An 11,104-nucleotide genomic window follows, 5' to 3' on the forward strand; every position below is an offset into this window, starting at 1 on the left:
TAGCTCCGCTCTGCTCTCCTCATATGACCTTTTGCTCAGGCTGTCCAGCAAATTGATTAGTGGGTGCGGGGAGGGCACATGCGGCTTACTGGCCCACGAAAGTTGGAGGCTGGCTGCTGCGGGGGTGCGGTTCCGCGACCGCATGGCTAGTGTCGTCACTCGTCAGCCAGTGCAGATCTCTTCGGTGCCGGAGCTAAGGAGGGGTGCGGTTATCCCGTCTGATAGGCCAACGCCAAGCCGACTGCGCCAATGATGTGTATGTGATTCTGCCGTGCTGCTGCTATCTGACCTCGCACATTGCAAATGCAACCCACCTGCGGCCGCGGACCAGCGCCCGATTCTGAGACAGACACAATGAATCCTCTGGCGGGCGAGAAAGAGGGGGTGCCCAGACGGGAGGGCCGCCGGGGGCAGCAGCGATGGGTGGTAGAGAAGGGAGGTATAAAGCTGGGCATTCTCGTCGCCCGGTTGATGATGCGACAGACAAGAACTTGCAGAGGAAGACAGATCGTGCTGTAGCCTTTTCCTCTGAATTCGCATCGCTTCCGTCTGCCAACTGATTATTTGTGCCCCCGACTCTTGACGCAATGGGCGAACCAATCCCCTCTCACCCGAAGAAGTTCAACACCGAGTTGACCGACTACTCTGTGTGACATACCGAGAGAACAGGTCCTTATGCCGAGAATCTCGAAGTCGATGCCTTGATTGTCGGTGCAGGCTTTGGTAAGTTGGTCTTGGTCAGCACTGTAACTGAGTGATGGACTAATGCCTGTGTATCGCAGCTGGCATCTTCATGCTCAAGACCCTCCGCCAGCGGGGCTACAAGACGGTCATCTTCGAGGCCGGCAACGACACTGGCGGCACTTGGAGGTGGAACTGCTACCCGGGGGCGGGCGTGGACTCCGAGGTCCCCGAGTACGAGTTCTCCTGGCCCGAGGTCTGGAAGACGTGGGACTGGACCTCCAACTACCCCAACTACCAAGACCTGCGTGCATACTTTGACCACGTCGACAAGGTGATTGGTGTGAAAAAGGACTGCGCCTTCAACACGGTCGTCGTGGGCGCCAACTTTGACACCTCCACCGGGAAGTGGACCGTCCGCACCGAGGATGGCCGCATCACCAGGGCCAAGTACTTGATCCTCGGCACCGGTTTTGTGAGTGCATCCACGCGTTTCCTTTGTGAGCATGCCATCGTGTTTGCTAACCGTCGTCACAGGCAGCCCGACGCTATATCCCCGACTGGCCCGGCATGGACAAGTTCAAGGGGGTCATCCATCACTCCTCTTTCTGGCCGGACCAAGAGATCGATGTGAAGAACAAGCGCTGCGCCGTCATTGGCACCGGTGCATCGGGCGTGCAGATCGTGCAGGCCTGGGGCCCAGCTGCCGGCGAGGTCAAGGTCTTTCAGCGGACGCCGAATCTCGCCATCCCCATGCGCCGGAGGCAGGTCGACCCCAGCGAAAGGGGAGCGCCACCGGGCCCTTTACCCCGAGATGTTCAAGCTTCGCGAGACCAGCTTTGCCGGGTTCACGTACGACTGGTCCGAGAAGAATACCTTTGACGACACGCCCGAAGAGCAGGAAGCCTTCTTCGAGCAGCTCTGGAAAGAAGGTGGGTTCCGGTACTGGGTGGCCGCCTATAAGGACAGCCTCTTTGTACCCGAAGCCAACAACAAAGCGTACGACTTCTGGGCCAAGAAGACGCGGGACCGGATCGGAGACCCGAGGAAGCGGGATCTCCTCGCGCCAGAAAAAGGGGCCTCATTACTTTGGCATCAAGCGCCCTTGCCTCGAGTACAACTACTACGAGCAGTTCAACCGGCCCAGCGTCGATGTGGTGGACATCAAAAACAACCCCATCAAGGAGTTCACCGAGACGGGCATTACCCTGGCCGACGGCACACACCACGAGTTTGACGTGATTGCCGTTGCCACAGGTTTTGTGAGTCCGCCCAAGCTTTACTTAGGATACCAAACTTGACGCTGACCTTTCGCAGGATGTTGTGACTGGAGGTTTGTTCCGACGCGGCCCCTGTTCGGCCTTGAGCTCTTGATGTGAGAAAGATACTGACACCAAACAGTCATGACCCAGCTCGGTCTGGAGAGCATCAACAAGACCAAGCTCGAAGAGGAATGGTCCACGGGCGCCCAGACGTACCTCGGCACCAGCGTCAGCGGCTACCCCAACATGTTCCACATCTACGGCCCGCACGGCCCGACGCTCTTCAGCAACGGGCCGTCGACCGTGGAGGTGCAGGGCCGCTGGATCGCCGACATGGTGGACAAGATGCAGCGCCGGGGCATCAAGTACGTCAACCCCAAGGCCGAGGCGGCCGCGGCGTGGAAGAAGCACGTCGTGGAGCTCAACGACAGGACCCTGTTCCCGACGACCAGGTCGACATACATGGGCGGCAACATGCCGGGCAAGCCGTACGAGCCCGTCTGCTACGTCGGCGGCATTCCCGCTTACAAGACCGAGATCCGTGAGGCGCTGGACTCGATGCAAGGCTTCGAAGTGGTGGCCAACTGATGGGCGGTGGTCGGATCAGGGGATTAGTAGTAAATGAGACCGTTGCATGCATTACAGTCACAGTCACCTATAATCACGGGAGCCAAGTAGTGCATCAAGACAGCAAGTGTACCGTTGTGGTTTCAGTACGATTGGTACATGGCTTTATATGATTATATTGTGAGCAGACTCGGGATCGCATTAGTCCTCCTCGCCATAGTTCCATCATGCGGTATTGTAGACACCATTATACGTATTATCAATAAGTTCATGACAAGCTCTTCGGATCGCGCCCGACACGCTTACAGGTGCAGGTTGGCGGTGACGTCGGCGATCTGCTGGCAGACCATGGTCTCGGCACCTCCGGCGTGGCAGTAGGTGGGGATCTCAACCGTGGCCCAGTAGCCGAAGCTGTATCGGTGTTAGCGTCTGTGGCGAGAGAAAGAGAGCGACGTGAGAACTTACGCAATGCCGGTCTGGTGAATGATCGCGAGGGAGAACTTGTCGTCCTCACCGACGGCGGAGTTGAGCTCGAAGGAGTAGTGGTGGTTGTCGTCACCGCCGTTGCAGCGGTAAGAGTTGGGCTTGAGCTTGAGGGAGTCCTCGCCCTCGGCGGCCGAGGCAGTGCAGACGAAAGCCATGGTGCCGGCCTCGACGCTGGAGACAATGTTGAAGTCGATGGAGTCGACGGGGCCGGTAAGACCGCCGTTCAGGTGGTTCTTGCGGGCGTGGAACTTGGTGATCTGGACCGACTCCTTGGTCTCGTTGGCCTGGGGAGCCGGGGCGGCAATGGCAGCGCCGAAGAGGGCGACGGCGACGGTGGCGAAGGTGAACTGCATCTTGAAAGTTGGTGGTCTAAGTGAGAGACGGAGATTAAATACTGGTGGAAGTGGGTGGGATTAAAACGAGGGACTTCGTGTATTATTAATTGACAGCTGAGGGGTGCTGAGGAACAAAAGAAAAGACTATGGCATCGGGCGGTGATGATGGCTCTAATATAGTCGTCGTCTGGGAGAGCCGGGGGCGCCGGGAACCCGACGGTTGTGTCGGCAGGCGGCAGGAACTAATCCACTTGGAAGATTGGTCCGTCCATGCTCGCAATGCTCTGGGAGCTAGGCAGGGTGGCAGGGCGGCCATGGCAGCATGGGCAGCTAAGGGCAAAGGGGGTGACCAGAAAGTGGCCAGGGGTAGTGGATACGGCCTAGAGACCGAATGCAACCCTGCACGGCCAATGCGGATGGAGCCGCCCTTGGATACGAGAATTCCAAGCCGGGAAACGGGGGGTCTCCATCTGCTGCCCCAATTCTCCAATTGCCGTCCTTGCTGGCGGGCGTCTGGAAAGAGAGCGAGCCTCCGCGCATATTTCCCGGCACACCACTCCGTTCTTGGTATAATCGATCGGATAAATCGAGTATAGTTTCGTATAATGCCAGTGCCATCCACCGCCCTTCAGCCAGTGTAACCATGGCAAACTGGGCCACGGTGCAAATGCCGCCCACTCTTGCCAAAAGCCAGGGGATCCCTCCTAAAAATAACTTCTCGAAGAATCCAGGGGCACATCGTCTCTGTTCGAGAAGCCGCAGCGATCAAGTTGGCCCGGCGCGAATATGCCCACTTCCCAGCAACGTCACAGTAGTTCGTACAGTCGGGTCGATACGAGGTCGCATCGCCAAAGGGGCGAATCAACACTTGGCACGTGCATGGGCGGTCTCTGAACACATGCTCAATCGTCTATGTTTGACAAATACCACGCGACGAAAAACAAGTCACTAAATGGCAATGGATCAACGAATGTCGTCGGTATTTGTCCACACGTGCAGCATTCGTTGCTCCCAGCCTTCGAGACAGCATGTGGGCTCCATTGACAACAGTCGCTTGATGCAGCTCTGTCCAAGTTGGCTGGTAGACTTTCACTTGAGGCTCTGGTGCAAGATGGCGTGGAAAGCCGATGGCCGATCAGGCGAGGGAGTTCAATGTCCAACAACGTCGAGGGACCGAGGAGCGACAGCTGGCATTCCACTGCACCCAACTGGAGAGGGAGCGGAACTGCCTACCCGTTCCATGCTTTAGGAAGACCTGGGGAAGCTCGCAGCGGGGGCCGCAGTCACTTCACCAGAGCTTCATGCGTGGTCTGTTGAAGAGAGAGCCCGGGGTCGGCGACTGGCGTGTGGGCTTTGTGGTCTTGCATCAGGCCCTCGGCATTTACATCACCAGTGGCAGAGTCCTCGATTTCGGCACAGCAGCGTGATTCGAGTAGTTGACAGAGCCTGTGATGATTGATACGTCGACTCTACTTGATTGATTCTGTTACATCCTCGCGTACTGTGGCTGGATGGAGTTGAAGAAAGGTTTAGCGAGAGGCACTAGATGAACTGGCTAGGAAGCTTGCAGGGCAGGGCGTACTAGTGTGACCCGGGCCATGAACCTCATGTCCAAGCCCGCAGCGTACAAGGAAGAATCACGGCGGGCTTGGAGACAGATGAGATCCTACGAGAGTGTACGTTTTCCCCTCCCCTTGAGCTTTCCACCACGGCAACCCGGGAGCCCTGGAAGATCAGAGTTAGGCCGAAGTAGGAGACCCAAGGGGTGTCACCTTCTAGCAGTCTCACCCTCCGTTGAAGCCCATATACCACGGCGCTTGACGGTGGTTTCGACTCCCGAGCCTCATCCTTCATCATGGCTATCCCTACCTGTGCATCTGCATCCCTTGCGTGAGCCAGATCACGAGCCCTTGGCGATTCCTCGCCGACCCAGCATGCCTGCTGCAAAGTGGGAGTGCCGACAGCTAGACTAGTCTGTATGTTCTACTTCCGGTGCCCGCGATAGTCTCAACGAGCGGGCTGAAGTCGTCGACGCAGGTACAGCAAAGTTGCAACTTGGAAGAGGCACAACGAATACCGGTGGAGACGAGGCGTCAGATAGATTTTCAGGACCGATGCGTCAAGGTATCAAGAATGAATGCCGTTGCAGCCTGCCCAGGTTCGATGAGTAGTGTTGCACGTAGCAGACGCTGCGTCCCAACTGAGATCTTTCTCGGACGGCTTCATCAATGTCCGGCCTCAGCAACACCCACTTTCAATCTCTGCCCTGGTCATTGGGTGAAATTGTGACTGTCTGTCGGAGTCGCGCCAGCTATGAGCACGTTTGGCGATTCTGGCCATGGTAGCGAGAGCCTAGCTGCGTGGGACTAATTGAGGTGAGGTTTGTTTTCCCAACGAAGCACCAGTCGGACGATCATTCCGTGGCGGCTTTCGTGGGTGCTTTAGTGGGTGCTGTCCCAATTCAGTGGGTGCTTTAGTGGGTGGGTGCTGTGGCTTTTCCTCGTTCAGGAGACCTCTGCGGCGACAACTTGAGCTTCAGCGGCATCGCGACAGGACAATGGCAGACGCATCAAACACCGCAGCTCAAGAGGATTGAATTTCCTACAGCTCTCAGTACTATCCCTTTGCCTAGACCATATCGCAGCGCGAATTGCATGTCCGGCGTAGATGAGCCCATCTCCCGTGGAAAATGGCGGCTCGAAGAACGGCCAGCTTAGTCATCCGCCTCTGCCTGCGCACGCACCAGCCTCCCGAATTCTTCAGCCGCGTCTCTCGTCAATCATGTTCTCTCCGTTTTCTCCACCATCACCATATCGCCTCAACGCCTTGCATTTCAATCGCCCCCATCCATCATCATCGCTCCAACCGACTAGCACTCGCACCCTCGATCGTCTATTGACCGACTCCTACTCAGCGAGCGCGCGCGTGGACCAGCAAGCACCTCGCTGAAAGGATCGGGATCTTGGGCAAGGCGCCTGACCAGGCTGCCGGTCGCGAGCCTGGGTCGTGTTCATCTGATTTGTCCCGACTTCTCCTGCGACTTCTCCCGCCGACTCCAATCGTACCGCCTCTACCGCCTGCCAACAAGCCGACCAGCACTCGCACCCTCGATCACTGTCAACACTGGCTCCTACTCGTCGAGCGTGCGGACCAGCGCCCTCGTCGAAAGGACCAGGATCTTGGGCAAGGAGCCTGACCCGGCGTCCGGTCGCGAGCCTGTGTCGGTCTTGTTGGATTGGGAGCTGCGTTTCTAGGTGAGTCATCATGCCGTCCACTAACGATGGCAGTGTCGTAGGGTCTATTGAGTCCTTTTGCGAAGAGGCGACAAGTGTCGTCGTCGCATTCGAGGGCCGATATGAACGTGACGCCGAACGCGACCTTGATGAAGACCGACACAAACTGCGCATGAGCTTCAAGGCATCCTACAGCCTCCCCGTCGTGACGTTTCGCTTCCACGTCAACGTCTTCGGCCACGACGACAGCGGCAAGAAGGAGAAGACGACGCTCTACTTCGATGTCCCTCTGCACCACATCTCGTCGCTCGAACAGACCCGTCATGTCGACACCGCCGAGCTCGATCAAGACGACCTTCGATACTTCCCGGGTGGACTAACGCGCGTTCGGTTCCTTCTCAAACGTCCGGGTAACCTCGTCCAGCCCGTTCGCGGGCTTACCCTCAAGCCCGCCTCCCAACGAATTTTCGGGGCCATGACCTCGCTGGCCGCCGCGCTCGACTTTGACCTGCTCATGCCACACACCACCCTGTCCAAGGATCAGTTTCGATGTCTCGAGCAAGCCGTCACCTCGCCGATTTCTCGCCACGATCTGCAAGAGCAGCACAAGGAACGCGACTGGTGGCTGGGCGCCTTGTACGGCGGTGTCGGCGGCAGGCTGTTCAACCCAGATGACAGCACAGATTCCGAGTGCGAGTCGACTATTGCCACGGCCACTCCGCCAGCGTACAGGAGGTCGGTCGAAGACGCTGCAGACGATGCTGTCACCGAATCCGATGACGGAGACTTGGACGCGGACAGCCCGCCTCCTTACGATCAACTCGACTCGGAGGCTGGGGATCCAGCTGACACGAAAGGTGTGCACCTCCGACCTCAAGTCCGCCACCCTGCTAACAGCCGCAGGCAAGCAACGAAGGAAGCGACTTCGCGACAGCCCAGACCCAGACATCCGACTGTATCGTCGGCGCGTGTTTAGTCCACCTGTCGCCGGGGCGTCGTGCTTGGAGAAGCTCGAGTCCAACCCCGTGGCCCTCGTCCTTGCGAAGCTCGAGCAAGTGCTCAAGAAGGCGCAGGACACGGAGGAAGAGAACAAGTCTCTCAGGGCCGAACTGTCCGCCATGCGCCAAAGGCAAGACCAGCTCGAGGGCATGGTTCGCCGGCACCTCGAGGTCGCGGAGCAGCAGAGGCAGGGCCAGCTCGACAAGCGCACCCAGACCCTCGAGGTCGACGCCGCCGATCTCGACACGCGCGTCAACGCCCTCGAGGAGCGCCAAGCCGAGCTCGAGGACCGCCAGGGCAAGACGGAAGACAAGTGCGACGCCATCGAAGTAGAGATTGCCGATCAAGTCCATTGCGCGTTGCGGGAGAGGCTCATAGGGGCCTTGGAGACAATGTAATGTTTGAATCGTGATTTTTTTCCGTGATGGCTTTTGGTGCTTGACCGTAATTGCGTCACTGTGACCCTGGTGACTGTTGTGTTCCACTCGAGCTCCCCCGTTGTGTTCCACTCGAGCTCCCCCCGTTGTGTCTGCCTCCGGGGTGAATCGGAATAGCCCCTTTTCCAGGTACTCTGCCTTCTCTAGCAGCTCCATCACCCCGCAATCTTCGGCTGCGGTGGTGCTTTTGCCAGTTGATGCTCTTGATGAGCTTCGTCGACGAGTTTGGTCCAGAACTCGGCTCTGGCTTTCCGGACAGTGGTAAGGAACTCTCGTTTCTCCGAGACCTTTCGGTGCCACTTGCTTTGTCCACTACGATGCGGGTTTGCCTTGGACCCTGGAGATCCTACCCACTGTTTTAACTGCATCAGCCGCGCCGCGTAGACTTGTGTCGGTGACGATGCCTCATCGATGTTTGGCAGTGTCAAGCCAGCTATAGAATCGAGCAGGTTCACGGTGAACCACATACTAAGCGTCCGTGCGTTTTAAGCTCGCACGGGCTAACTCACGTAGGACCGTTATATTTATAACTTAGCTATAAGATCGAGGGGTTCACCGTAAATTATATATAAACCGTTCGTGTATTTTCGGCTCGTACGGATTAATTTATTTAAAACCGTTAACGTGGTTTATTATTAAATTAAATATATTATTAAGTCGAACACTTTTATTACTAACTTATTTAATTAACGTGGTTTACTATTAAGTCGAATATATTATTAAGTCGGACACTTTTTTTATATCTCGACACTTTTATATAAATTTATTTAATTATAACGCTCTAAATTAATTAAAATTACTCGCTATCCGATATAACGGCTAAGCACGAAGCTTAGGCCTTACACCAGCTAGCGATAAACCAACGGCTATCCCTAGGTCACACGAACCCCGTCCGGGGACCTTATATAGGTGCGGCCTCCGTCCCTACCGTAGATAGCCTCTTTTTTTCTTTTTATCTCTATTATTCTCGTTAATAGATATATATGTTTATCGCTATAGTTATATCTTAATTTACGCTGATACTCGCCGTAACATAATAATAAAAATTATTTAAAGCCGAGGTTACTTTGTTTTTTAAGTTTAATTACTCTTTATTTTTTTAAATACGTTATTATTTCGCGTCCTCTTTTTTCTCCGTTTATTTATAAATATAGCGATAAATACTCCCCTCCCGGAAAACGATAGTCTTTCCGATAACCGCATAATTTATGCCGCACCAGCGGCTACTCTTTTAAAGTTCCCTCCGGCGCTCGAGTTAAGACCCGGGGTGCCGCATTAGTACGATCTAGAGCTGGAGCCCATAGTTCCAACCCTCGTAGGGCCGCAGAGGCTTCCGCCCCTAAAGGAAAGGCACTAGAGCTGCCTACTACGACCACCGACCCCCTCGTTAAAATATCTTAGCAACTAGAGTTTATAATAAACCGCCTCGCCCAGCTAGAGGGCCAGTCCGATATCACTTTAATCACTTTCCGACCTACCCCTTTACTACTTTTCGTGGAGCGAGGGTCCGAATTACTTAACTCGCCTTTACCTTAACGGTAACCTTCGCATAAAATAGCCGTTACCGCGGTAGCGTTAAAATACACCTTTAAATTACGAGATCCGGATTAATTAACGAATAAAATCTCCCTTACCTTCGAAAAATAAGAAACGCTTACGTTTTATAAACTAAAGTATAATGCGTAGCTTTTCTTAAATAAGGGCACTCGATTCGCTTAGCTTATATCGTTAATCTCGGGGTTTACTATAGCCGTATTAACCCTTTATTTCGATAAGAGCTCTTCGTTAATATACTCTACTTCTCGTAAAATATACGATTTACTACGATCATTATTTAATAACCTTAATTATAAAAATATAGCTAAAAATAAGTTAACTAATTTTTAAATAAACCTCGATACGAAGTTTTTCGAATTTTACGCGAAGTTTATTAGGTTAATTAGTTTAGTTAAAGTTTCGTATTTAAAATAAAAATACGAGCTAAATCGAAAACTTATTAACCGGTTATAAACCCTTATTTTATACTATTATATAGACTCGTTTTTAAACTTTTAAAAATTCCGCGCATATTACTCCGAGGTATATTAATAATTAAAAAAATAACCAGAAAATTTCCACCCCGGGCGACTAAGTTTTTTCGTATAAACGTTAAAATAATAACCCGGCGCTCCCTCGAACTTATTACGCTTAAACTAAACGCCCCGGTTATTATATTAATTTATTAACCTATTAGCTCGGTTTTAGCCGCCTCGGTAAAGACGTTTATTAACGCTCCTCGGGTAACTATACCCGCTATACGCGAATCGCTAGCTCTTAAAATTACACCGAACTTTCTTAAGTTTACCTATTATAACTATAAAAAAGCTAGCTATTTTATTAATCGATACCCGGAAGATTATATAGATATAAATACGATTACCGAGTAGATTAAATCTTATAGCTCGTCGAAAGAGTTAGGAAAAAAGGAAGCCTAAGTAAAGTCTCCCGCCTAGGCTTTATATTTAATATTAACTAGTTAACGGCAGAAATAATCGAACTCTCCTCTTTTAAAAACTTAATCGAAAATAATGCTTTTATTATTAACGTAATAATTAAAAGAAATAAAATCGCTATTTCCTTACGCGTATTAATTAATATTAAAGTATAAATATAACTATTAACCGATAAGGCGTTCTAAGTACGCCTCGCCTAGGCTTAGTCTCTCCTTTAAATCGTTTACGATAAACTGGTTACCGTGAAAAAATTCGAAAATATAGTTATTTAGTCGATTTAAAGCTCTATTACGGTTAACTTTTAAATATACGGTCGTACTTTTTACGATATGTTTTTTTAAAAGTTAATTTAAACGATCGATAGGATTTCTAAGTAATTATTAAGCTACGGTTTCTCTTTTATTATTGGCTAATATTAAACTACGGCCGCTAACGCTTTTATTTCCCTCTAGATTTATCGTACCGAAAAAAATTAACGTTTCGACATTACTATGCCCGTATAAAACCTTCGACGAAAGCTCGATTAAAAAGCATAGCGCAATATAAAGCGAAGAGACCGTCGATAAAAAGTACGAGAGCCTAATTAAGTTTTATTAAGTATAATAGCTACTA

At 52.3% G+C, this 11,104-nt stretch overlaps 4 protein-coding genes across 4 annotated transcripts; 2 read left to right on the plus strand and 2 right to left on the minus strand.

Moving 5' to 3' along the window:
* Window positions 1-354: 354 nt before the first annotated feature.
* On the plus strand, window positions 355-2,531 carry PG997_014149 (cyclopentanone monooxygenase; the record flags this gene model as incomplete). The annotated part of the gene is made up of 7 exons (XM_066818463.1): window positions 355-439; window positions 670-723; window positions 783-1,156; window positions 1,219-1,533; window positions 1,578-1,943; window positions 1,999-2,014; window positions 2,083-2,531. 7 exons carry the CDS (start codon window positions 355-357, stop codon window positions 2,529-2,531), a joined length of 1,659 nt encoding a protein of 552 aa, XP_066664155.1.
* Window positions 2,532-2,812: 281 nt separating this feature from the next.
* PG997_014150 (uncharacterized protein) lies at window positions 2,813-3,349 on the minus strand (the record flags this gene model as incomplete). Its single annotated transcript, XM_066818464.1, has 2 exons — window positions 2,813-2,921; window positions 2,976-3,349. 2 exons carry the CDS (start codon window positions 3,347-3,349, stop codon window positions 2,813-2,815), a joined length of 483 nt encoding a protein of 160 aa, XP_066664156.1.
* A 3,246-nt stretch (window positions 3,350-6,595) lies between these two features.
* On the plus strand, window positions 6,596-7,961 carry PG997_014151 (uncharacterized protein; the record flags this gene model as incomplete). Its single annotated transcript, XM_066818465.1, has 2 exons — window positions 6,596-7,421; window positions 7,462-7,961. The coding sequence occupies 2 exons, from the start codon at window positions 6,596-6,598 to the stop codon at window positions 7,959-7,961; spliced, it is 1,326 nt and encodes a 441-aa protein (XP_066664157.1).
* A 194-nt stretch (window positions 7,962-8,155) lies between these two features.
* PG997_014152 (uncharacterized protein) lies at window positions 8,156-8,467 on the minus strand (the record flags this gene model as incomplete). Its single annotated transcript, XM_066818466.1, has 1 exon — window positions 8,156-8,467. The coding sequence occupies one exon, from the start codon at window positions 8,465-8,467 to the stop codon at window positions 8,156-8,158; it is 312 nt and encodes a 103-aa protein (XP_066664158.1).
* Window positions 8,468-11,104: the final 2,637 nt, after the last annotated feature.

Source organism: Apiospora hydei (genome assembly GCF_038363865.1).
Source record: "Apiospora hydei strain CBS 114990 chromosome Unknown utg000009l_segment0_segment0, whole genome shotgun sequence".
NCBI classification, from domain to species: Eukaryota; Fungi; Ascomycota; class Sordariomycetes; order Amphisphaeriales; family Apiosporaceae; genus Apiospora; species Apiospora hydei.